Here is a 26880-nt window from a genome sequence, read left to right as displayed (position 1 = left end):
CCATAAAAACTTCTCTAAACACAGTCCCTTGTACCATAGCCCACATGACTCCCATTGTAGCAAGTTCAAATTACTCATTCTAATTTTTCAATACCTTTTAAAATCTGGCCCCATCTTACCTACAGAGTGCTCAGTCCTCAAAATGGCCTTGACACAGTCCTGCTCATTCCCACTATCACGCTCCTGCCTAGATACAGCACCCCCCACCTTTCCAAATCTCCTCATCCAGTTGGTTCAACTTCTGCATCTACCTTTCATTCCTTCACTCATTAAACTCAGAGATAAATTACTAGTCATGCCAGACCAATATCTCTCTGCCATCGACATCTCTCTGCCATACCATTAAACCAACCCCCAATCACCACACAATCACAATTCATATCATAATCTAATCCCATTTTGGAGGCCTGAAGTATTAATAGTTCCAGGAAAAATCCATGTATTTAGTCTGTGAACCTGTGTGTCTCATTTCAGCCTACAAACCAGCAGCTCATTAACACCTAATTTATTTATAAAATCCCGTCACACAAATTTGCCTGTAGCAACTAGCACTCTTTACACTGATTTATTCAAGGTAAAGCCCCCATTTAAGCCAACACATTCAGCCTCACAATGCTTTATTATGCCTGTCCAATCACAGCTAAATATAACTTCCCACTGAGATACATTTGCTAATTCCTGCTCATCCCTCAGGTCACAACCTAAATGTCACTTCCTCCAGGAGGCTCCTGACACATGTTATGTGCTCTCAATAAACATTTGTTGAGATGAAGCAGGCAGGCAAGCAGAGAAAATGACAGGAAAAAATTCATTCCCCATGGAGTGAATTACAGCCAGTAATATTTCTGAGGTCAAGCAGTTTAGGAGGCAGACAGAAACAAGTTTCAAGATAGAACCAAGGATCAAAGCACTACATACCCGAATGGGGCCAATAATGGTTTCAGCATTGATGCTGTCATTGCAGGCAGGGTAATCATACCAGAATATCTCCTGTGCAGCAGGCTTCCGGCCCAACAAATGCCGTTTACAGTCAGGGACTTCACAAAATCGGACAAACCACTGTACTCGTGCACGTTTCATAGAGTGAGGGTCAGAATCTAGGAGGGATTAGGTGGAAAGAGGAAGGTTAAGAAAATGAAAACATTTCACTGAGCACTCCCTAAGTGCACTGTGCTATAAGATCACGTGTATGATCTTTAATCCTCATAACCTTTGAGGTAGATACTACGGCTATCCCCCTTTTGCAGGCAAAAACATCAAGTGATAGGGGCCTTAAATAATTTGTCAAAGGCCACAGAACCAACCACGGCAATCTGACTCCAGTTTACACCCATGCTCTTCACGTTGCTCCACTGCCCGGATGGCGCTATCAGTTGAAAAAAGAATTACAAAAGGCCTTTGAGGGGAGCTACTCTAATCACTGACACCAAAGAAATCAAAATTAGTGATTATAAAGATGGCATCACACAGCAGCAAAATAAAAATCCCAACAAGAATTAAAGCATCAACCCGAGATGTCTTTTGGCAATTGTATGTTTGCAATCTTCAGTTTCATCATTATACCATAAATATCACTCCACACCAGCATTGGCTCCCAGTGAAAGAACATATGCTCATTAGTGCTACCATAATCATCGCCTCTTTTCTTCTTAGCTCTCTTCAGAGAAAGACTAAAGCCATTCACTGGGGCACCATGTGAGGATTCTAAAATCTATGCAGCACAAAAGCCCACATTTCTGCTGACTTGCTCCCCCTAGCAGACAATAGTTTGATAAGTTTTTTCTCTATACCTGTCAAAGATCTGTCCTATCTGTGTACAGGAACCCTCCTTTATCTGCTGGAATATGTTCCAAGATCCCCAGTGGATGCCGGAAACTACAGATAGTACCAAACCCTATATATATACTAGGTTTTCCCTATACATACTGTACAGTGTGGATATGCTGGACAAAGGGATGGTTCACCTCCAAGGTGAGAGAGTGTGAGATTTCATCACACTGCTCAGCATGGCAAGCAATTTAAAACTTATGAATTGTTTATTTCTGAAATTTTCCATTTAATAGTTTTGGACTATGGTTGACCTTGGGCAACTGAAACTGTAGAAAACAACGAAACAGTGGTTAAGAGGGCACTACAGTAAAGATGTAAAACATCTTTATCCACTCACTCTGTCAGTTCCTTCCCTTAGGCATACAGACTGCCACAGGAATGTTAGGTAGGGACCAGCAGGAAGGGGAAACAGGTGCAGAGGCGAGGTGAGGAAGATCCAGTAGAGATACCCTTTGGCCAATTAGAGGAGGGTAAAAAACTCACAAATCTAAGAGGTGGCCCAACCACAGAAACAAACAACTTGGGGCATGTGCACAGATGAGCTGTCAGTGACCTTAGGTGAACAACCTAAATCTGACAGGACTATCCAACTACCATGTCATTCCTCTCCTATCTCTTGGAAGAAGCAGTTGTGTATTGTTTCAAATTGCTATCTTCTTAATCTTCCTTTTGGAGCTCTCCTCTTGTTTGCAGAGGATTAGAAGCTGAGCAAATCAGCTGAGGCTGTGAGTATGGGCTTGTAGGCTTGCTGCTAGCTTCCCTTTTGCTCCTCTAGCCTAAGGGCAGTAGGGGCTTCCTGCACTTACTGATCTCTGGGAAATGTCACCTTTTCTTACAGCCTTTTCAATACTTATATACAAATTCCTCTGGGTAAAATACCTAAAGTGTTTGTCTTTTCCTTACTGAATACCAACTGATACATCTCCCAAATTCAACTTACTTCCTCCCTTGTAAAGAAGTTACACTTGGAAAATTACTAACTTCCTCATGCCAAAATTAATGGGACACATTGCTATCATAGCACAAATCATCTATTTTTTTTCCTTCTCCCTTCTTGCCAAATTCATCATTTCTCTCCATCCCTAAAATCCTGCCTCTCAAGAGCCATTCTTACTTCTAAAAATAATAAAAAAGCTAAATTCTTGAGCCCTCCAATTCCATTTTACTCAATACTGCCTTGGTGAGTGACGTTTTCTAGATGGAAAAGGGTACAGCTAGTTCTTACATGACCCCACCTCAGAGTCTAACGTGCCCCACAAACTGCTGTTGAACAGAGAAATCAGCAATCTCCTCTCTTTCACACTTCCCAATCATTCATGACAAGGAATGGTTTTCATTCCAGCCCCAAACTCACCCTCTTCAAACAACTCCACCAATTTAGCAACATATGGGTTTTCATCATCATCCCCTTCAATCAACACACACTGCCCCACCTGGATGTGAATCTCAGTTGAACCACCTTCTATTTTCACACAGATTTCTCTAGAAAGCAACAGAGAAACACATTAGGAAATCACTTAGGATAGGCCAAGTTCTTTAGATCCTTTGGGCACCAAGGAAAGTGCTCTCCGACCCAAAAACTCCCTAAATAATTTCTCTCTGCCGACCAACTCTTTTACTGGGAAAACAATTCACCCAGTTACATAAAAGAGTAGATAATGGGTTGAATGGATTGTTTTAGTGTGAGTGATGACTCCAAAGGCCGCAACATGAACCCTAATTCTACCCAGTTACTGATCAAGAACAAGATAGGCTTCCCAAGGCTGTAAAGCTGCCCAACAAAAATATCAAATTATTAAGGGATCTCTAGGGCTGGGAAGGACATAGTACCATTTATCAAAATATCATAAAGAGATACTCACCTTAAGTAGATATGACATTATCACATATATCAAATTTATTAACCTCTCATAATTTTGTCCCTATCACTAATTGCTATATTTATGCTACCATCTTCTTGAATTAGACAGAACCCCTCCTTACAGTCAGTTTATACCTATTATCCCTTAATCATCGATGTGTAGTAATTAGAACAGGCTGGATACAACTTATTAACAGTTTAGCTTGAAAAAACTATATTTCCAGGACAACCAAAAGACCCCATCACTCACTTGTAGGTTTGGTGGTGCAGTTTTCGATCCAACAATGGCCTGCCAACCCACGAGTACGTCTGTCTGGTCTTCAGCCTTGTTGGGTAGTGTGCCATGGCTCCTGTGGAGAAGTCCTAACTCTGAATTACTAGGACAATGCTCTGATGGATTCTCAACTAGTCACTCCCTGCCTTCAATGAGTTCTTTTTTTCTGTCCCTGATGTATTCCCACACATTTTAGACTGAGAAAACATTTTCTGTGGGGAAAAAGTCAAGCTCTATGAAGATTACACAAAGGCAACTTAGTATCATCTGTGTTTATCTCATAAAATGCCTTATCTTTTCCTACCCAGGTATGCAGGGGGGTCAACTCCTAAGAAAAGAAACGGTAAATGTTTATAAGTATTTATCAGGAACAAGGCACAATAGGTGTGAAACATCTACCAATGTGAAATTATTATAAAAGACAGTGACATAGTGGTTGTAAATGGCTTCACAACACTTACACTCCAGATAGCAATAAAATATAAATGCAATAAAGGACAACTAATACTTCAAAGAGCCCAGTGAAACTACTGAAATTAGAAGACCAGGTCTTCTGGCTGTTCAGGAAGGAAGGGCTTCCTAAAAGGGTTTCCTAATACTGAATAATTAGTGGATATTAATAAGACAGAATGAAATGAAGGATTCCAAGATTTAGAGGAAAAAACATATAAGCAGCATTTGGGGTAATTGCAATGGGTTTTATCAAGTGCATCGATTAGAAAAAATTATCAGTGTTACTAACCAGTACTGCCCTGGCAGTTGGAAGGGGTATTTTTCTTTGCAGCCAAAAGGTCCTAGATATGAGTATTGCTGAAAAGTAAGGCTTGTATTAAACTACATGGAAAAAAAGACATTTTTATTGATAAAAACAGAAATGTGAATGAAAAGTCCCAACATAATCCTCTTTACAATTTTGAAACTGTAATCTAAAAGTTTTAATAATAATGCCAATCCACTCACTGCTTCCCTTGACTAAAAAAAAGAAAATAATACTAATAATGCCAATCCATTATCTTAAATTTAAGTAATTTTTAAAATAATAAACTTTCCCTTGGAATTCCATGCTTTTCTTATGCAGCTAAAATTTAGCAAAACTGGGGTAAAAAAAAACATTAAGAAAATCCAGTCTGACAGAATTACTGAATTATTGACAGAGAGACCAGTAAAATTCCAGTCTGGGTTGAAAACAACAGAATTAGACTAGCATATCAACATCCAAATTAAACAAGCTGATTTCCTAAAGTTCAGCGGCATTAGGTCTCACATTCTATTTTTTAAAAAAGGCATTTCCTTAGTAAACTTTGAGGAAACTAGGAAGAGAAGATATTGAGTCATCAGTAAATAAACTTCTTCCAAAAAAGATGCATGAATGATTGCTATTAAGTGTAATTACAGTATAATTTGCAACACATTACTATTAAATCAATCCAATTTTAATTAAGTACAGTGGAGAAATGAACAAAGCTGCAAACAAGATTGATGAGTAAGAACAACTGTAAGACTTGTGCTCAAGTAAAAAATGAATTTGGATTCATAATATCCAATAATCTTTTGGTAAAAATTAGTAAAATTGATTAAACCTAAACAAATGTTCACAGAAATACATACATTAATGTACCCTTCAATATGTGTTCTTTTCAATAGAAGATGTAACGTGAAACTATCAAAAGTAAACTTAGAACTTTTCGCTTTTTCCATATTCAGGCAAAATATACTGCTGCAAAAGATTCGAATAAATGGCAGTACCCACTAAGCTTTCTCATTCAAAAAACAGGAATATCACTGACAGTGCCTTGCAGCAAATTTGTATCTCCCAGCAAACCTACAATTCTTGAATAATCTAACTGTAGGACAAATGGCCTGATTTGTCACTTTGACTATAACATTTTATTTCACTGGCACAATCATCTCGTTTTTTCAAACCCCAAATTGGCATATGGAAGGACTGCTTCCACACCTATAAGGTACTCATTTATACCTAAAGGCATCAAATCTATGCCCTCAAATCTTTTAAACCTAGGCCATATTTTAGTTTATTAAAGCAGGCATTCTCCTGCAAAAGCCAAGTTAGGGTAAAACCTTAACATTCCTTTTCTAGGAGACCTTGGGCTGTGCTCAATGAGACCAGTATACATATATATGTGAGCAAGGGTGTATGTATGTGACCTAGGCTGAGGAGGCAGGGTTACTGGAAGGAAGGCTTCCAGGACCTGGACCACATAATCTGCCCTGCCTCTATCACTTTGCTCCAGGCCTGCTTTTCCAAACCTCAAAGAGACCAAGATTTTTAGTGCCTCCAGACTTAGAAAGGCCTTCACTGACACCCAGTGGAAAGCTACCCACTCCTCCTTACACTACCCTCCAGAGTAATGTTACATTACACCACCTTGTTATTAATTGAATTACATTATTTTCCTATTTATTGTGCTTCCCACATTAGAATGCTAACTTCCAAAAGAGTAGATACCTTGGGACCTTGTCTACCTTATTCATAACTGCATTCCCACAGCCTAGGTCAGGACTTGGCACATAATAGGTAAATGAATGAGTAAATGAACTGGTTTTAAAAACCATTAGGACAGGCTGGGCGTGGTGGCTAAGACCTATAATCCTAGCACTCTGGGAGGCTGAGACAGGAAGATAGCTTGAGCTCAGGAGTTCGAGACCAGCCTGAGCAAAAGTAAGACCCCGTCTCTACTAAAAATAGAAAAAATAAGCTGGACCTGGTGGCATGTGCCTGTGTAGTCCCAGCTACTGGGGAGGCAGAGGCAGGAGGATCGTTTGAGCCCAGGAGTTTGAGGTTGCAGTGAGCTATGATGACACTGCATTCTAGCCTGGGCTACAGGGCAGGACTCTGTTTCAAAAAACAAAACAAAACAAACAAAACCCATCAGGACAAGCCTGGGTAACACAGGAAAACCCTGACTCTACCAAAACCAAAAAAAAGCTGGGTGTGATGGTCCCAACTATTTGGGAAGTTAAAGTGGGAGGATCACTTGAGCCCAGGAGTTCAATACCAGCCTGGACAACACAGTGAGATCTTGGCTCTTTTTTAAAATATATATAAAGAAATCATCAAGACAATATCAAGTGTGGTGAGAAGGTGAGAACACAGAGCAGCCAGAACTCTTACATGCTACCACAGGGCATGTATTAATAGCATGTAAATTGGTATAACCACTGTTGAGAATTAGCAATATCTACTTAAGCTCAGTATGTGCACATGCCCTGACCCACAAATTTCAACAGAATATATCCAACAGAAATATATAAATTATCATCAAAAGACATGAACCAGAATATTCATAACAGCACTATCCAGCAATGAAACTGAAGCAACCACAACTACACAAAACAACATGGGGAAAATCTCACAAAATGATACTGGACTGGCCAGGCGCGGTGGCTCACGCCTGTAATCCTAGCACTCTGGGAGGCCGAGGCGGGAGGATTGCTTGAGCTCAGGAGTTCAAGACCAGCCTGAGCAAGAGCGAAACCCCGTCTCTACTAAAAAGAGAAAGAAATTAGCCAAACAACTAAAAATAGAAAAAATTAGCCAGGCATGGTGGCACATGCCTGTAGTTGCAGATACCCAAGAGGCTGAGGCAGGAGGATTGCTTGAGCCCAGGAGTTTGAGGTTGCTGTGAGCCACGGCACTCTAGCCCAGGCAACAGAGTGAGACTCTGTCTCAAACAACAACAACAAAAGATACTGGACTGAAGAAATCAGATGCCAAAAAAATACATACCATATTGAGTCCATTTATATAAAGTTCAAAAACAGGCAAAAGTAATCTATGAGGCCGGGCGCGGTGGCTCATGCCTGTAATCCTAGCACTCTGGGAGGCCGAGGCGGGCTGATTGTTTGAGCTCAGGAGTTCGAGACCAGCCTGAGAAAGAGTGAGACCCCGTCTCTACTAAAAATAGAAAAGAAATTATACGGACAGCTAAAAACATATATATGTAGAAAAAATTAGCCGGGCATGGTGGTGTATGCCTGTAGTCCCAGCTACTCGGGAGGCTGAGGCAGTAGGATCGCTTAAGCCCAGGAGTTTGAGGTTGCTATGAGCTAGGCTGACACCACGGCACTCACTCTAGCCCGGGCAACAGAGTGAGACTCTGTCTCAAAAAAAAAAAAAAAAATCTATGTTATTAGAATTCACAACAGAAGCTAGTATCTACCTAAAAGGAAGAAGCTGAGGCAAAATTAATATAAGTAGAGAGTTTAATGGGGCCAAGCTTGAGGAGTGTAACCCAGGAGCATAGATTTAAGTTGTCTTGAATATATACACTCCAATTATCAGCAGTTAAATTTTAAAGTAGATTTTTCTTTTATATATGCATATATATATTTTTTGATGCACTGACCCAAGAAGAATAAAGTGGATTTTTAAAGGAAAAGATGAGGGTGTTTCAAAGTTGTTCACTAATAATTTGCATTAAAATAGCATCAGCTATTGATTGGCTATCCACTGTTTTTTGTATCACAAATTTCAGGAACAAGAAGATAATGTGTGAGGCAGCTAGTTATGCTTTAAACAATTGCTCCCTGGCATGGGTGTGAGGGACTGAAGTCCCATACTCTAGTCTCTCTGGGCTAGACAAATTTTGCATGCCTCACAGAGCTTAGGCTTCTCTGAGCTATTTTTCTTTTCAGACTAGGAAGATGAAAGGGGACACTGCAGAGAGGCAGGGGCTTCTGAGATGCTGGTCATGCTGTTTCTTGATCTAGGTGCTGGCTACGTGAGTATGTTCTCTTTAAGAAAACTCCTTGAGCTATACATTTATCATTTATGCACTTTTCTTTATGTATGTTATTCTTCAATGAAAAGTTAAAAAAATTAATCAGGAGTCCTTATGAAGCGGCAGTATAAGGAAATCATGGCAAATGTCAAGCCTCTTGTGTGTTACTGGACTTTCTTACCCTCGACCCAGCATTTCATCTCATCTGACAACAGCAGAGAGATTCCCCAAGGAAGGTGGTTGAAGGGACTGGAAAGGCAGACCTGACTTAGCCTAACAAAGGCTTTGGCTTCTAGGAGATAACCATTACAGGGTCTTGCTGTCACAGATACTGCAAATCTAGAATACACACACAAGCAAAACAGATAAGGGAGTCGAAGTAAAAATGATAGCACATATTTCAGCCAGAATGACAGAAGGTTAAGCCAAAACTCTTGACATATTTATTTAATTCTTAAAATAATTCTAGAACAGTGCTAATACATAGGTAAGTGTACAGTACACACTCAATAATAAATATTTGCTTGATGAAAGGTAGAAGCTACTCTCACTTCAAGGTGATAATTTGTCCAATGTTATATGGGATGGCACAGCTTTAACTCAAACCGTGAACAGCCAGATTCCAATGACTGTGCCCTCGACACACTGTATGAAATTGGATGTTACATAATACAGTAAGTCAGGCTTCCCAGCCACTGTCTGAACACTCAATGTGGCTTCAATATCCTTACCCACAAAATGGAGATAACATAATCTTTCTTTTATTCAATCAATATTTATCAAGCACCCATTGTGTTCGAGGCACTATTCTACAATTATTGAGGATTAACGAGAAATGCAAAAAATGCAAAATGGTAAATCCACTTTCACATTCCCTTAATCTCTTGCATTTATTTGTAAGGGACAGTGGTTCTATTTTTTAAAAAATATAATTGATAGGCCAGGCCCAGTGGCTCACACCTGAAATCCTAGTACTCTGCGAGACTGAAGCAGGAGGATTGCTTGCGCTCAGGAGTTTGAGACCAGCCTGAGCAAGAGCAAGACCCGGCTGTACTAAAAATAGAAAATCAGCTCAGCATGGTTGCGCACATCTGTAGTCCCAGCTACTCAGCCACTCCTCCCAAGGCTGAGGCAGAAGGATTGCTTGAGCCCAGGAGTTTGAGATTGCAGTGAGCTATGATGATGCCCCTGCACTCCAGCTGGGCGACAGAAGGAAACTGTCTCAAAAACAAACAAATGCATATATATATAATTTGATAAATATTATTAACTCATATACAATCCAAACAAAACTTTGTGTTCAATTTTGTGTTCAGAGGATTCACAAACCTTCTAAAGTCCACATATTGTCCTCTATTATGGTGAAAAACGTTTTGGAGGACTTGGTAAACCATACTCTTAGAGTGGAAATTTGTTTGGTATTTCCAGCCCACCTAATACAGCAGGGAAGAGTGTACCATTATTCATATTTTGCTCCTCTATGCCGGGGTTAGACTAGAGAAAGGGTGCCACTAGACTCCCCTCCTGAAAAGAAGGTAGGTGGGTGGGAGCCCAGCAGTTAAGAGCGGCTCATCTGGAAAAATGAAGATCCAGGTAGGAGCCAGGCCACTTAGTCACGAAAAACGACTTAGGCAAGTCTCTCTGGGCGCAATGCAACATCCGTAAAATGGGGTAATAACATCTCCTCCGTCTTCCTGTAGTGCTTGCTGCACTATGGCTCAAAGAAGGAAATGAGGCACGTGCTTTACAAAGGCAATGCACAGAGAAGGAAAGGCTAAGTCATTACTGAGAGTCTCAGGGCGCTGAGGGCAGGAATGCTCATACTTCTTTGCTTTGGCTTCCGACTTCCCCATTGCAAACGCTCAGACTCTGGTAGAGTGGGAAGCCTTTTAGGAGTGGGGAGGTGGAAAAGAGGAACACTCCTAAAGGCTCAGAACAGTGCCAGGCAATAAACAGGCGTTCGGTACAAGTCAGCTGAATGAATCGATAAGTGAGTCTACAGAGAACCACGACCTCAATTACGGAGGCTCAGGTCCCACCCCCGACCCCCGGCGCCACACTCACCGGGGGCGAGGCTTCCTCAGGTTGGCCGAAAGCCTCCGCTTCCCACCGCCTTCGCTTCGGAAGCTCCGGGAGATGCAGCAACTTTTTACCTGCCCCAGCTGGACTCCTCCTTTTACAGGCAAGGGCCGCACGCCATAGGCAAAGCTGAGGCCTCGGAAATGAAATGGAAAGAAGGTGGAGAAAAGAAATTTTCGCGCCAAACGGTGTGGCCCCGCCTCCAGGTTGTCTCCCCCGTTGCGTCACCAACCAGCCCGCCCACCCGGGAGAGGGGCCCCATGACGTACATCCGCCAGCGTGCAGCGGCCATCTTTGATTCGCTCGGCGACATGGTTCGCGGAAGAAGTTCCTTACGCTACAGGGTTTCCGGCTTCAAGATGGTCGCCTAAACTGTTGAGACTTTTACTACATTTCTCCATCCCTCTCGGTGTTCTTTTTTTTGTTTGTTTGTTTGTTTTTTTAATTAACCTGGACGTGACGCATTAAAGGACCCGACGGAAATAGAACTGAAGGAGTTCTAAAATGGCGAACCGTACGGTGAAGGATGCTCACAGCATCCACGGCACCAACCCTCAGTATCTGGTGGAGAAGATCATTCGAACACGGATCTATGAGTCCAAGTACTGGAAAGAGGAGTGCTTTGGCCTTACGGGTGAGCGGGAACGCGCAGACCCCCTCTCGGCCGCCTGTGGCCCATTTCTCCTGACTGAGTACCGGTAGGACTGGCGACTGGTCCCTGGGGGTGGTAACGGAGGGAAGTATGTCATTCAGAAAAAATGGAGTGCTTACTGTGTGTCGTCTTGTGTTGGGCATTGGAGACACAAATGAATCTGATAGGGCTTTGTTCTGAAGGGTGTCTCAGTTGGGTTGAGTTATTCCATATTTAATGATAGCCTGTTGGATTACAAACTGGTAAACCCAAGGACCCAGATGGAATTCCGTGACATAGCCTCTCGAAGGTCTTAAAGGACCGTTAACATGCTCTAAACCAAATTCATGATCTTACTGTCCTTAAATCTGGGCCAGTTCCGATATTTCCACAGTTGGATCCTAATGTAAATATCGGTTCTTCAGGCAGTCTTCCGATCTTTGTTCGAATTCTGGTTTTAAATCCATGTCCTTCAATAACTCTGGCTGTGGACCTTCAGCCCAAGTTCCTTTTGATCACAAGAACCTTTCTTAGCCCTCATTTTCCTTACCTTGAAATAAGGACAATACTAGAACTTTCCGCATGGCTTGTTGTAAAGATTAAATGAGGTAAGATGAAATGCTTAGCAGAGTACCTGGCATACAGTAATCCTGCAGTGTATATTAGTTGCAGTCATCATCATGATTATTAATACTAATATTAAACTGTTGATGAGTAATTAGGAGCACCAAATCTTGAACTACCTCTCTCCACTTCCAACCAGGAAGAGCTTAGCCCTAATATATCTGAGATGTCACTCTATTTGTTTTTGTTTTTTTTAGCTGAACTTGTAGTTGATAAAGCCATGGAGTTAAGGTTTGTGGGTGGTGTCTATGGTGGCAACATAAAACCAACTCCCTTTCTGTGTTTAACCTTGAAGATGCTTCAAATTCAGCCTGAGAAGGATATCATTGTGGAGTTCATCAAAAATGAAGATTTCAAGTGAGTACTATGTTGACTGGCTAATATAAACGCTTCAATTTTGGTAGTTCAGAATTGGGCTTTTGTTAAGAGGGGTGAACCCATTATGTCTCATTTCCACAGAGTTCCACTTCAGGTTTTTGCTTTTGAGCCCTTGCGTTTGTATTTTGTCTGTTCTAATTGTATTAGTCTTCTACTTTATTTTCTTGGTCTTGGTAATTTTTCCCCCAGAAAAGGATTTTACAAATTCATTGAACATATATTCAGCCGAAGTGAGTACCTAATATGTTGGTGGACACTAAATGCTCAGGGGTAAAAAAGACAACATAAAGTGTTAGTTAAGACATGTTAGATCTAGGTTCATGTCCTGACTCTGTTACTTATTAATTGTGACCTTGGAGAAGTTACTTAATTTTCTAAGCTTTATTTTCCTTATCTGTACAATGGGGACAAAAATATCTACTCATAAGATTGATGTGAGTTAAAGAAGATAGTACGTGCACATCTCTCTACATGGTGCCTGTTGCATGGTAAACACCTAAAAGAGGTAAACACCTCTCAAGGAGGAGGTAAACATAATAATAGCTTAATTATGTGTCATGCTCTGTTCTAAGGACTTTACATATATAATTCATTTAACCTTCATGACAACCTTGTAAACTTATTATCCCTATTTTACAGGGGGGGAAACAGAGGCACAGAGAGATTAATTTGCCCAAGGTCAAACAGCTAATAAATTGGCAAAGCTGGCTTCAGAGCTTGTATTCTTTGCTACAACATTCTGCTGCTCATATAAAGAAAGTGCTGAGTTTCAAATGCCTGCTAGTTACCCAAGTGGAGATTTGAGTAAGTAGTTGGATAAAGGAGAATAGGAAAAGGAAGGAATCTTACAAAACATTAACAGCTAGAAAATAGCCAAGTTTTGTTAGGTACTTACTATGTGCTGTATGCTAGAGTGTTTAACATTTTAAATGTTTAGCACTTTTAAATGCATTTGTTATTTAATCCAACAAGCTAGTACGTAAGGTAGCATCATCTCCATTTTACAAGGATTGAGAAAACAAGTAATTTGCCCAGCTATGTCACAGAGTTAGTAAATTATGGAATCAGAATTCGAATCCAACTGTCTTTGACTTTTTTCTAGAACCAGCATTCACATCTGTGTGTGTTTGTTCTTGTGTTATTATTAAATATACCTTACACCTTCTGTTAAATTCAGTATCTTATCTGATTCTTAGAATAATCCTGTGAGGTAAATATGTTTTATTCTAGTTTTCCAGATGATATATCTGATAACTGACCAATATGTACAAAGTTCCCACATCTGTAAGTGGCAGAGTGGTAACTTGAACTCAGATCTCCATATTTTAGCCATCTTTCTTCTGCTCCATGCTACCTCCAAAACTGCAGCTTTCTTATCTGCCGAAGAGAAGAAAGAAAATGTTTATCCACTACTGTCCTGAGAAAAGCCTGATGTAAAACTCAGGAACATCTTAGGATGGCCCATTGTTTCACTGTTATCTATTTGTCAGGTATGTCCGTATGTTGGGGGCACTTTACATGAGGCTGACAGGCACTGCAATTGATTGCTACAAGTACTTGGAGCCATTGTATAATGACTATCGAAAAATCAAGAGCCAGAACCGAAATGGAGGTGAGTATACTGCCAAGTCTCTGGACTTTTTTTTTTTTTAAGAGACAGGGTCTCGCTATGTTGCCCAGGCTAGTCTTGATCTCCTGGCCTCAAGCAATCCTCCTACCCCAGCCTCCCAAGTAGCTAGGATTATAGATGCGAACCCCCATTCCCAGCTCAAACTGTCATTTTTAAGCCAGTTTTCATTTCATCAATACCTGTGCCCTCACATTGTTACATAAAATGTGAGTGCTCCTCTTCATCTACCTTATTACAGTCTTCATCCAGGTCTTCCATCTGACAGCTAGCTTCTTGTTGGCCATACCAAGTCTGGCCTTTCTGCCTTCCTTTCCAATAGAATTTTATGTCAATCCCTGCCTTGCATTGTGTACCCCCCCACCACACTCCATCCCAAAAGATCTAGCTCCAGAATGGCTTCTCCATAAAAACCTTCCCCAACCCTCCCAGACAAAGTCAGTTTTCCATGTAACATCTTCACCATTCTTTCTACTGGCCTCTCCTCTAGCGCTATACCTCACACTTCAGTGTATAGACTAAGTGTACTAATACAGGAATCCCACTGAAAAATAATGAGTATATCCAAGATAGGCAGCTTCATACTTTTACAAAGAGACACTTTGTATGCTAAAGAGGGATTCAGGGTAATGCAGTCAAAACGTTTTTTCACTTAGTGTCATGACAAAAGATTTGCCTTTCCCCTCTATATGCATCATTAAACAGTAGAAGATTAAGAATTTGGTATTGTACTTTAAGCTTTTATTAACTTATTCATTGAATAAATTCATATTGCCAGATAATTCTTTGTGTGGGGGTTGGCCTGTGCATTGTAAGATGTTTAGCAGTATCCCTGGCCCGTACACACTAGGTAGAAGTAGCACCCTCCTCTAAGTAGGGGAGGTGGGAGTGTGCAAAATCACCCATGGTTAAGAAACACTGAAGTAAGGTAATGGATATCATAGAAGTTCTAAAAAGCTGTTACTCCATGTGCCATATAAGATACACATTCTATATTCAGAGACATTTGTCTTCAAATGAGAAATTACATTTTAATTATATGATCTATTTAAGATCACCCTTGCATAATTCAGGACTGTTTGTGTTTGCTTTTGTGTGTGTCATTCCTGATCCATTCATCCCTTAATCCCTTGCTTCTAAAGGGGCCTGGCACATAGATGGCCTCATATGAAGTCTTAACTCTTTCACTTTTTGGCTATATAAATTTATTCCCAGGTTGCTTGAGCCTAATGATTTTTTCTTTCAGAGTTTGAACTGATGCATGTAGATGAGTTTATTGATGAACTACTGCACAGTGAGAGAGTCTGTGATATCATTCTGCCTCGACTACAGGTGAGAGATAAAGGTCTCTAATGAGAGTCACCATTCTCTTCGTAGACAGGCAGACCTCTTAATAAGTAGTCTTCCTGTCTAGGAGAAAGGTAGTGGATTGGGAGCGAGAAGAAAACAGAAAGTATTTGAAGGATAGGGCTTTAAAAGTGAATCAAATCTCTGTAGGATGTTATATCAAGGATATTATAGCTAGAGTAGTTTTGAAACTTCATGAACAGCTTTTTTGACATCAGTCTTCATGTAAAAAGCCAGAATAAGAGCCAGGAGTGGGAGACTGAGCCCTTAATTCCTTAAACTTCCCCTTTATCATCCTGCTTCCCTTCCCTAGTGATAAGTAATTGTCCATAAGCCACCTTTTCAAGAATAGGTTTTATGATTTAAAAACTACTTTTACAAAACACAAAGGGAAAATAGGTACAGTAGGTAACCTAAAGAGAAAGGGAATGGGCTATAGTGGAGAGATAACCAAACAGGAAATTAGTTTCTATGTTGTTATTACAGCTGAGTAGCTGTCAGTCCTGGTCTTAGTTCCCCTATCTATAAAATGGGGAAATCAGACTACCTCAGTGGTCTTTAAACTGCCCTGTGGGACCGTTTTAGGAATGCTGAGAGGAGTAAGTGGATATAGCCCCACGTATTCCAGCCAGAGTAGCTCCTTTTTCCTCTAGGTCTGCAGGTCCCACCCTCACCCCCACCTGGCACACAGCAGGAAGTGAACAGCAGGTGAGCTAGCAAAGCTTCATCTATATTTACAGCTGCTTCCCATTGCTCGCATCACTGCCTGAGTTCCATCTCTCCCCACTCTCCCCCAAGTCCGTGGAAAAATTTTCTTCCGTGAAACTGGTCCCTGGTGCCAAAAAGATTGGGCACCTCTGCTCTAGGTTATATATTGGGCTTGAGAAGTGCAATTGCATCTGAACAAAGGCTTTTCTTTCTTTTAAATGGCTGTACTGAGATATAATTGACACAATAAATTATATTTAAGGTCTAAAATTTGATAAGTTTTGACATGTAAACACCCTTGATTTGTCACTGCAATCAAGACAGTGAATCCCTCCCCCTCACCCCCAAGCAACTACTGATATATTTTCTGACGCAACAGATTAGTTTGCTTTTTGGAATTTTACAGTAAATACTTTCTTGTCTATCTTTTTTCGGTCAGCATAATTATTTTGAGATTCATCCATGTTGCTGTGGAAATCACTAGTTTATTCCATTTTATTGCTGAATAGTATTCCGTTGTATGGATATACCCCAACTTATTTACCCATTCATCTGTTTGTGCAGAATTGTGGGATACAAGTGATACTGGACTTTTAGGTGCTTAGTCCCCATGTCAATAGAAATTGGCACGAGACCAGAAAGATTTAGGCAGGCAAGGCTTTACTGGGGCTTTTGCTCAAACAAAAGGGAGACAGCTGGTTAAGGAGGCAACCAGTCTGGCTCTCTGAATAAAGGGCTGAGGAAGTTTTATGGGGTGTAAAGAAAGAGCTAGGTGTCAGCTTTGAAGTCATCATGTGTAGGGGTGGGGTTCTGTTGGTGGCTGTGCACCTGGTGATCATGCTTCTTCATGCATATTGTGTATCATTAGCATTTTAAATCTTCATCCCTGGGTGTGGTTTTTAGCAAATTGAAATGGGATTATAATGAGGGAAAGGTTAGGGTATGGTCAATATGGGGGTCTGTTTTGGCTTGAGGCTATTATATCTGGATAGGTCTGGTTTCTTTGCAGCCAGCTTCCTTATCAGCTGGTGTCAGCATCATGCTTCAGTGGTCCTGGAAGATACTACTCCAGAGACAGACAATTGCCGCCCCCCCCCCCCCCCGCCTTTTATGGGTATGGGCTGAATTCCAGCAGGTAGGAGGTCAATTGTGTTTTGCTCTTCTACAGTTAATTAGGCTGGGTCATACTGCCCCCATGTTGGCTCCCTTAGAAGTGAGCCCCAAGTCTTGTCCCCATACTATCTCACGAGGACAATATATAAAAATCAATTGTATTTCTATAGGCTACCAATAAAAAATTGGAATTTGAAATTTTATTAAAATACCATTTAAACAGCATCTGTCAATAAATGTATAAAATAAGGGTAATTTTGTCAAAAGATATGACTTATACACTTAAAACTACAATACATAGGCATTATTGAAATTAAAGAAGACCTAAATAAATGGAGAGATACACCATGTTGATGGCATATCTTATACTATGACTTAATATTGTTAAGATGTCAATTCCTAAATTAATCTATAGACTTAATGCGATCCCAATCAAAATTCTAGTCAACTTTTTTGTAGAACTTGACAAGCTGAATCTAAAATTTATATGAAAATATAAAGGACCTAGAATATCCGAAACAACTTTGTTTTATGTTTCTGTTTTTTTGAGACAGGGTCTTGCTTTGTTACCTGGGCTAGAGTGCAGTGGTGTCATTATAACTCACTGCAAGCTCAAACTCCTTGGCTCAAGTGATCTCCTTGCATAGCTGGCAAGCACATGCCACCATACCCAGCTAATTTTTTTATTTCTTATAGAAATGGGGTCTCCTTATTGTCCAGGCTGGTCTAGATCTTCTGGCCTCAAGTAATCCTCCCACCTCAGTCTTCCAAAGTGCTGGGATTACAGGTGGGAGCCACCTTGCGCAGCCTGAAACAACTTTGGAAAGGAACAAAGTAGGAGGACAAACCTACCTGATTCTCTCTTTTTTGGTTTTTTATTTGTTTCACTTTTCCTTTTCTTTCTTTAAAATTTTTTTTTTTTTATTTTCTAGAGAGATGTCAGGGCAATACCATTGAGAAAGGATTATCTTTTCCACAAATGGTACTGGAGCAATTGAATAACCATATGCAAACAAAAGAATCTCCACCCTTAGCTCATACCATACATAAAAATTAACTTGAAGGGGATCATAAATATAGTATATAAAAACAAAGACTATAAAACTTCTAAAAGAAACCACAGGTGACAATCTTAATGACTTTGAGTTTACCAAAACTTTCTGTAATAGGACACAAAAAACATGAATTGTTTTTTAAAAATTAATATATTGGCCTTGATAAAAATTCTAAACTTTTGCTTTTCAAAAGATACTGTTATAAAAATAAAAAGGCAAGCCATAGACTGGAAGAATATATTTGCACAACACATATAACGAAGGTATTAAATCTAGAATATATAAAGAACTTGAGGTTAATAACAGGACAGCCCAGTGGGAAAACAAGCACACACTGTACTAGAGAAGATGTATAGTTGGCCAGTAGCACATAAAAAGACACTCAACATTATTATTCATTAGAGAAATGCAAATTAAAACCATCCTGAGGTATATACTACATATGTGCTGGAATGTCTAAAATTCAAAACACTGACAATATCAAGTATTGGCAAGGATGTGGAGAAACTGCAAGTCTTCATACACTGCTGGTGGTGATACAACCACTTTGGAAAAGTTTGGCATTTTTTCTTAACAAGTTAACCATACACCTACCGTACAATTCAGCCATTTCACCCAAAAGAAATGAAAGCAGATGTCCACATGAAGACTTATACACAAATATTCATAACTGCTTTATTTGTAGTGGCTGGAAACTGGAAATAATCCAAATGTCCATGAACAAGTTACTGGATAAATAAATTATGGTATATCCATACAATAAAATGCTACTAAGCAGTAAAAGTGAACTAGTGATACACAACATGCATAAATTCCAGAATAACTATGCGGAATGAAAAAGACAAGAGTACGTACTATAATTCTAACCATAAAAAATTCTAGTAAATGTAAACTGTGATGACAAAGCAGATCAGTGGTTGCCTGGGGACAGGGTGAAGGAGTGGGGAAGAAAGGGAAGGAGAGATTACAGAAGGGCATAAAATAAACTTTTGGACAGGGTGGATATATTAATTATATTGATGTATGGTTTTATAGTTGTATATAATACATATCAACACATGAAATTGTATAGTTTAAAAATATACTTTATTGTATGTTAATTATACCTCAATAAAATTATAAAATAATACTGTGAAAAGTACTGGAATAGATGCAGATTGAAGGCCTTTGGCTCTTCCAGCTCTAGTCTTGTCTGATTCTGTATCTCTATATGTTAGAATTGGTAACATTAACTAAAGGGTCCCAGAGACTGTTTGTAGTCAGAGGATGGGAGCTAATTCTTACATGATTTAAGCAACCACAGAAATCTCACTCCCCAGAAATGGGGAGTCCACTACTTCAGGGTCCTTTTTGTAATGCTACCTGTAGCTCAGTAATTATGAAAACAATTTGCTATATCCCAACTGCTCTGAGAACTTGCTTCCTTGTTAGATATAAACCAAAGGGGATAATTTAAAGATCAAGAGTCACATATTGTATGGTTCTAAAAAATAATGTATCCAGATTAGACAAATCCATAAAGGACAAAAAAAATGAATGGTTACTAGGGGATGTGGGAAGGGGGAATGAGGATTGATTACTTAATGGGTATCAGGTGTTTTTCTGGGGTAATAAAGTTTTGAAACTAGCAAGAGGTGGTGGTTACACAACATTGTGAATACACTAAAAGCCACTTTAAATGGTTGTATGTTATGTGAATTTCACCCCAAGTTTTCAAAAAAAAAAATCAAAGGCATCAGAAAAACTTAAAAGTAGGGAATTGAATGGATTGCAAATATCTGATAAATGGATGCGAGGAATTTGAGGCATCAAACCTGCTGGAAAAAAGTAAGTGGTGCTCACACATAAATGCAGTGAATCAACTCTTCCTCCATATACTGACTTAGTCATAATCTTACAAAATAAAAATCCTGAAAATGGGTATATCTCTCCTGTTCCATATTGGCTACTGTAGAGTATATAGTGGAGAGAATGAGATATCAAATTTGAAAACCTGCTTTCAGAGCCCAATTTTCACACTAACTCACTGTGGGTTACATTACCTATTGTTATCCTTAGCTATAATTATTATCTTTAGAAATATTGCAAGTGGGAAAATTTCCATGAGCAATCAGGTTGTAGCTAAGGGCTCCAAAGCCCAGTCAGCTTTAAGCAAGCCTTTTTATTTAAGTGGCATGGTCTGTGTGGAGTCTAGAAGGTAAGCCCATAAAACAAGAATTTGTTAGTGTTTAGCAAGACCCACTGAGGAGAGAGAAATTGAAATCTCAGTGATAAATGTGATATCACCAAGAGGTGTGCTTTGGTGTGGCCTCTATATATGGTTTAGTTGTAGTGACTCTTAAGACTACCTTTTCTTCTGATTCTTTTCTTATTAAGCAACCTACAGGTCATCTATTTTGCTTGTGATTGCCGTAACATTGGCAAGGAGTTGCTCTGGAATGTATTCTAATTCCATCAGACACAAGTACTTAAGAATTAATATATTGATTTCAATCTCTTCTGAGTCTGGTAAGCATTAAGTATTTTGGATGCCCTGTCTGATACAGTCCGAGATCCCAGACTGTGGTGACCTTGTAATTGTCTTGTTTTTCCTAGCTTTCACAGAATTTTGATGATGGGTAAGCTAATTAGTGTACAGATGTTACTAGTTATTCTATGACTATCCATCTAGGTAATCCAACATTCTTGTCTTTGGGACAAGAGTGTGGGAAGGGGTCTTATGATCCAGTTAGTCCATTTGGCACTTTTGAACTCACCTTTGCCTCTCAGATCCCTAATCACTCAAATACGCACTGATAAGCCCTATTATAGAAGAAAATGAATTTGAAATGAAATTGCCTCAGCTGTTGCTCTTTGGTTTTTCTTTTTTTTTTTTTGAGACAGAGTCTCACTCTGTTGCCCCGGCTAGAGTGCTATCAGAGTGCCTGAGTCAGCCCAGCTCACGACAACCTCAGATTCCTGGGCTCAAGCAATCCTTCTGCCACAACCTCCCGAGTAGCTAGGATTACAGGCATGCACCACCATGCCTGGCTAATTTTTTCTATATATATTTTTAGTTGTCCAGCTAATTTCTTTGTATTTTTTTAGTAGAGATAGGGTCTCGCTCTTCCTCAGGCTGGTCTTGAACTCCTGAGCTTAAGTGATCCTCCCATCTCGGCCTCCCAGAGTGCTAGGATTACAGGCATGAGCCACCATGCCCAGCCTCCTTGGTTTTTCTGTCAGTCCTAGAAGCCCAATGCGGGGGTTTCTTTCCTTTTCTTTTTTTTTTTAATTTATTTTTATTTTTTATTTTTATTCTTTTTGAGACAGAGTCTCGCTGTTGTCTGGGTTGGAGTGTTGTGGCATCAGCCTAGCTCACAGCAACCTCAACCTCCTAGGCTCAAGTGATCCTTTTGCCTCAGACTCCCAAGGAGCTGGGACTATAGGCATGCGCCACACCTGGCTAATGTTTCTATTTTTAATAGAGACAGGGTCCTGCTCTTGCTCATGCTGGTCTCGAACTCCTGAGCTCCGGGCGATCCTCCTACCTCAGCCTCCCAGAGTGCTGGGATTACAGGCGTGAGTGACCGCACCCAGCCCCAATGCTGGGGTTTCAAGACAGAGGAGATGACAATGACCTCTAACTGTCATTATGTTCTCTGTAGAAACGCTATGTGCTAGAGGAAGCTGAGCAACTGGAGCCTCGAGTTAGTGCTCTAGAAGAAGACATGGATGATGTGGAGTCCAGTGAAGAGGAAGAAGAAGAAGATGAGAAGGTCAGGCATCCGAGAGTTTAAGGATTGTGGGAGGGATAGTTATAGAGGGTGGGAATGGTCCTTGTTTTTGTTTTCAGACCTTAATTTTTAATTCTGTTTAACCAAAACACCACCTTATTTTCTCATTAGAAGTATAAGCTTTAGAGTCAAATAGACCTTGGTTCATCTCAGCTCCACCATTTACTAGTGGCATAACTTTGTGCACATTACTTAACCTTAGTTTTCTCCTCTGTAAAGTGACGATAAGTTTTCTCTCAAGACTGTTCTGAGAATTAAATGAGATAGTATACATAAAGCTCCTAGCATAATATTGACATATTATAATTACCTCATAAATGGTATCTATTAAAATAAATATTTGGGAAAAAACACTTTTTATAATTGAACCTATCCTAAGAAATAAGCCTAGTTTAGGGAAAGAAAAGTCTACACAGTCATGTTTTTGTCAATACTAGCTATAATGCTGAAAAACTGAAAACAATCAAGCTTCCCAGCTGCTGGAAGTGTCAGATAAACTATTATAACTAAACAGACTTCTAGGCAGCCATTAAAACTATTATGAAAAGTACACAATAACATGGAAAATGCTTACATTAAGTTAAAATACAAAGGTCTAAAACATTTGTAGCCTTTTTTGTACCCTTCCGTTTGTTCTCCCCTTGCTATGACATTGGGTCCAGTCGTCATCTGTGCTATATGTATCATGCCCTGTAAATCTATATCTTGCTCTTGCCCTATAATCCTATCTTTCCTCAATAAACCTCATTTTCATAGTTGCCTAAAAAATAAATAAAAAAACAGTAAATAAAATTATAAATAACAATATATGCATAGAAAAGTGCTATAAGGAAATATAAGAACATTTAACCAGGAATTGATTTTTTTTATCTGAAATGAAGTAGAGGTCTAATTTTTTCCCCTCAACATGGATAACCAGTGGTCTCACACTGCTATTCCTTTCCCACTTATCTGGATTGCCATTTTTGCCATAATTCAAAGTTGTGTATATATGTGGGTCTGTTTCTGGTATCTCTCTTCTACAGATCATTTTATCTCTTCATGTGCAAGTATCACACTGTCCTAATTATATGGCTTCATAGTAAGTTTTGATATTTAGTAAGGCAAGTGCCTCCCTCTTTGTAGTTAGATTACTGTGTTTTAGAAGTCACTTGGAGATGGACTTTGGGACAGGATAGGAAGAGAAATGTAGTGCCCATCAATGACCCAACCATCTCATTTCCAGTTGGAGAGAGTACCATCACCTGATCACCGCCGGAGAAGCTACAGAGACTTGGACAAGCCCCGTCGCTCTCCCACGCTGCGCTACAGGAGGAGTAGGAGCCGGTCTCCCAGAAGGTAAGGCCCTAGTAATTGGCATCTTTCAGGGAGACGTTGAACACTATAGCCTAGAAGTTTAGATTTCAGAGAAGGGAAAAATGCCAGTCTGTGAAGAACATTTGTCCAATGTATTAGTTGTCTATTACTGCAAAACAACCACCCACAAAACCTCATTAGCAGACAACAATAACCACTTATTTAGTTCACAGGTAAGCAGTCAGTGATATAAACATGGTTTGGATAGGCAGTTTTTGAAGTATAAGTTCTGTTCAGTCACTTGTTTTGTGGTCAGCTGTCTCTTGGCTGGTCTTAGGATGATAGGGGCAACTTTTCTCTGTAGGCTCAGCTGGGCATGTTCTTATGGCAGTGGCAGAACTCAAGAGCAGACAAGCCCCATCATGCAAGTGTTTTTTTCTAGTGTCTGCTTCTATCACATTTGCAAATATCCCATTGGCCAAAGCAAGTCACATGGTCAATCGCAAAGTTAGAGTGGGAGGGTGCTACAAAGTCACATGACAAAGGACATGGATACAGAGAAGGGTGAAGGATAAAAATGGGGGCCAGTGTTGCAATCTACAACATCCAGTGTACCAACCTAGGCTCTCTTTTTCCTTTGTAGGCGGAGTCGATCTCCCAAAAGGAGAAGGTAGGCCTTCAGTCATTTGTGATGAAGGACAGTGCTTCAGGGAGGGGGGCGCGGCGGTGTTGCGTGTATATTGCCAAACAGATCTGGTAGTCTGACCAGTCTTTTGCACAGCCCCTCCCCACGCCGAGAAAGGCATCGGAGCAAGAGTCCAAGACGACACCGCAGCAGGTCCCGAGATCGACGGCACAGATCCCGCTCCAAGTCCCCAGGTATAGCATTTGGTCTTTTGCCATAGGTTGTCTTAACAATGAGATATAAGAGGAGAAATTAGCCTCCTGCACTACAGGAGTGCCTGACTATACTGTTGCCTAGCAGAAAAGGAAATAGACATGGAATTTGAAAATTGAAGTTCACATTTTGACTGTATAAGCTTTGTTGATATGATGATGGGCTTCAGTTTTTTCATCTGAAATTATAGGAATAAGATCTAACAGAGAAGTGGTGAAAACCCAGTATGATGTTTGTGAAATTCGCCATAAAGCCCTGAATATATGTGAAGTGGTTTCATTACTACTTTTCCTGCCTCCCCCCACCCCCCATATATGCCAATTCAGAGAGGTGCTACCACCAAGAGACATCACCAGCATAGGCCAGTTAAGCCCATGGGAGGCATTAGGGCAGGTGAGAATGGCAGTTTAAAGAGCAGAGTCTCACCCAGTGGTCTTTTCTTCTCTAGGTCATCACCGTAGTCACAGACACAGGAGCCACTCAAAGTCTCCTGAAAGGTATGGATTGACCTGTTTTAAGAATTTAAATCTTTATTCAGCAATTCAAGTCCCACTGACAACTAAGTTGGACCTGAAATTTTCTTGTTTTGGTGGGAATATTAGGAAGTCTCCTTTATTAAAAGACAATATTGGCCTCTTGCTCTAAGAAGTACTGGGATTATGTATCTGTTTTTGGGGGGTTTTTTTGTAAGATTGTAGCTGTGGATAATGATTGAGCTTTGGTATCAGGAGACCTGGGATTTAGTCCTTACTTTTAAACTTAACAGTTGAGTGACCTTGGACAAGTCACTGTCGTTTGGTAAGTTTTCATTAGAAACCCATTTATTATGCCATTTACTGTTATACATACTCTAAGGCTGAGGTCATTTCCTCAATGGCAAATTTTGGATATTAATACTTGACTCAAGGGTGCTGCTCTGAAACAAAAAAAGATACCAGGTACATTTAATAAATATTGGGTGTCATCTCCATCCCCTTTAAGTCCTTGTCCAGATCCTTAATGTAATGATTTATATGTGTTGCCATTTCAGATCTAAGAAAAGCCATAAGAAGAGCCGGAGAGGGAATGAGTAATGGACTCAGTCTGCTTTAAGTCCAAAATGGCCTCCTGTGGATATGAGAGTATCTATGTGGAAGGATTAAGATCTCCGCCCTAGGCAGCTATAAGAATATTTTAGTTTTTTCTTATCAGGTTTCTCCACTTTTTTTTTTTTTTTTTTAACAAAAGAGGTGCTAAGTTTTGTATCTCTTTTTGAATCTTGACATCTTTGAGGGATGATGTTCCTAAGGGTCAGTTTTAGAGGAAAGATAATGTTTCCTCAGGGTTCCCTTTTTGTTATTAAACTTCACACACCCATTTCTCATTTTTCTGTAGTTTACTTTTTTGTTGTTCTGTGATTTGAACTGCTTTTAGGATCCTGGGATTTGTGCTGCTGCTATTATTCAAATCAAATCAGTAAAACATCATAGTTCTTAACTTTTTTGCAGCAGTGGCAAGTGGTAATAAACATGAAAACTGGTTAGCAGCAGTTTTGCAAGAACAGAATGCATTCAAATGTAAGGCTGCTTCCAGATCATTTAATCCAATTTCATCGACTAGTTCAAAAGATGTTAGCACTTTAACACCCTTTATACGGCACATTCTTACAGCATGCCATTTGTTCTTCCCACAAGCTTTTAAACCCAGGTTAAGGTGCTCAGCCTTTATCAAACATTGACATTATCCAAGCCTAATCAGTAGCAATAAGGGCATGAGGATTGAAAAAGATTTGATGGAGAGAAAAGTGTCTAATACTACTCATGGTTTTGACCTGAATTGCTGGGCACTAGTGCCATTCACAAAGTCAGAAAATACAGCAGGGGCCAGGCGCAGTGACTCACACCTGTAATCCCAGCACCTTGGGAGGATTGCTTGAGGATAGGAGTTCGAGACCACCCTGAGCAACATAGCAAGACCCCATCTCTGCAAAAAAGAAAAAAATACAGCAGGAAGAAACAGCTTTTAAAGAGGCAGGAGTGAGAGGATTGTGGTGACAGTGAAAATGATACTCATTTTAACAAGTTTAATTTGAGATAACTGTGGTATAGCTAAAGCCCAGACAGTTGGAAATAGGGACTACAGTTCTCTGTAGTGATTGAGGCCAGAATTGACAGTGTTTATGTAACTGTGGAAGATGCAGATGAGCTTGCCCAAGGAGAGTGTGTATGTATGAAAAGCAAACAGTAGAACCGCAGGCAACACCAACAGTGGTGACAAGAAGAGGTACAAGTAACCTATTTATTGAAGACTACAATGACCCCTTCAGAAAGACAGAAGAATTAGAGAGTAGGTTGTAGAAGCTAAGGTTTAAGGATACAGAAGCAAAGTGAGGATTAAAGTGTCTCCATGGGCATTGATAATTAAGAGATTATTAGGATCTTTGCTAGAAGAGTTCCCTTTACCTGTACTTACTTTAACTCCTTTAAAAAGGGAAAAGTGCTTGAATGACTTCTTGCAACTCTAGTCCTAAGCAGGAACTGTTAAGACCAGCTGTGTTGCAGCATCCAGTTTCTTGGGAAGTTATGTCTCGTCATAGTATAAACATTGTTATTTGCTATCGAACGGAAGGACTTTTACAGCAATATTAAAGCATTTTTTAAAACTA

The 26880-nt window shown here is 40.0% G+C and overlaps 2 protein-coding genes across 3 annotated transcripts in view; one reads left to right on the top strand and one right to left on the bottom strand.

The window, feature by feature from the left end:
- ORC1 (origin recognition complex subunit 1) overlaps positions 1–10924 on the bottom strand; it is a 29797-nt gene extending 18873 nt beyond the window's left edge. The window contains exons 1-4 of the mRNA XM_045548021.1: positions 10772–10924; positions 3942–4041; positions 3185–3312; positions 919–1097 (exon numbers count right to left, since the gene is read on the bottom strand). Coding sequence (XP_045403977.1) covers positions 919–1097; positions 3185–3312; positions 3942–4036 — 402 coding nt within the window. The 5' untranslated portion in view covers positions 4037–4041; positions 10772–10924. The remainder of the gene's footprint in view (positions 1–918; positions 1098–3184; positions 3313–3941; positions 4042–10771) is intronic.
- Positions 10925–11068: 144 nt separating this feature from the next.
- On the top strand, positions 11069–26880 carry PRPF38A (pre-mRNA processing factor 38A). 2 transcript variants are annotated; one of them, XM_045548017.1, is made up of 10 exons: positions 11069–11420; positions 12239–12398; positions 13910–14031; positions 15293–15378; positions 21914–22024; positions 23268–23380; positions 23982–24008; positions 24120–24217; positions 24685–24733; positions 25267–26880. In XM_045548017.1, the coding sequence occupies exons 1-10, from the start codon at positions 11291–11293 to the stop codon at positions 25307–25309; spliced, it is 939 nt and encodes a 312-aa protein (XP_045403973.1). In that variant the 5' UTR covers positions 11069–11290; the 3' UTR covers positions 25310–26880. The 2 variants fall into 2 exon arrangements, with proteins under 2 accessions (XP_045403973.1, XP_045403974.1); XM_045548018.1 differs by having other exon boundaries at positions 11340–11420; positions 12337–12398.

Source organism: Lemur catta, chromosome 3 (assembly GCF_020740605.2).
Source record: "Lemur catta isolate mLemCat1 chromosome 3, mLemCat1.pri, whole genome shotgun sequence".
NCBI classification, from domain to species: domain Eukaryota; kingdom Metazoa; phylum Chordata; class Mammalia; order Primates; family Lemuridae; genus Lemur; species Lemur catta.
The sequence above is the reverse complement of the archived record's forward strand: the minus strand, read 5'-3'. Positions and strand labels throughout refer to the sequence as shown.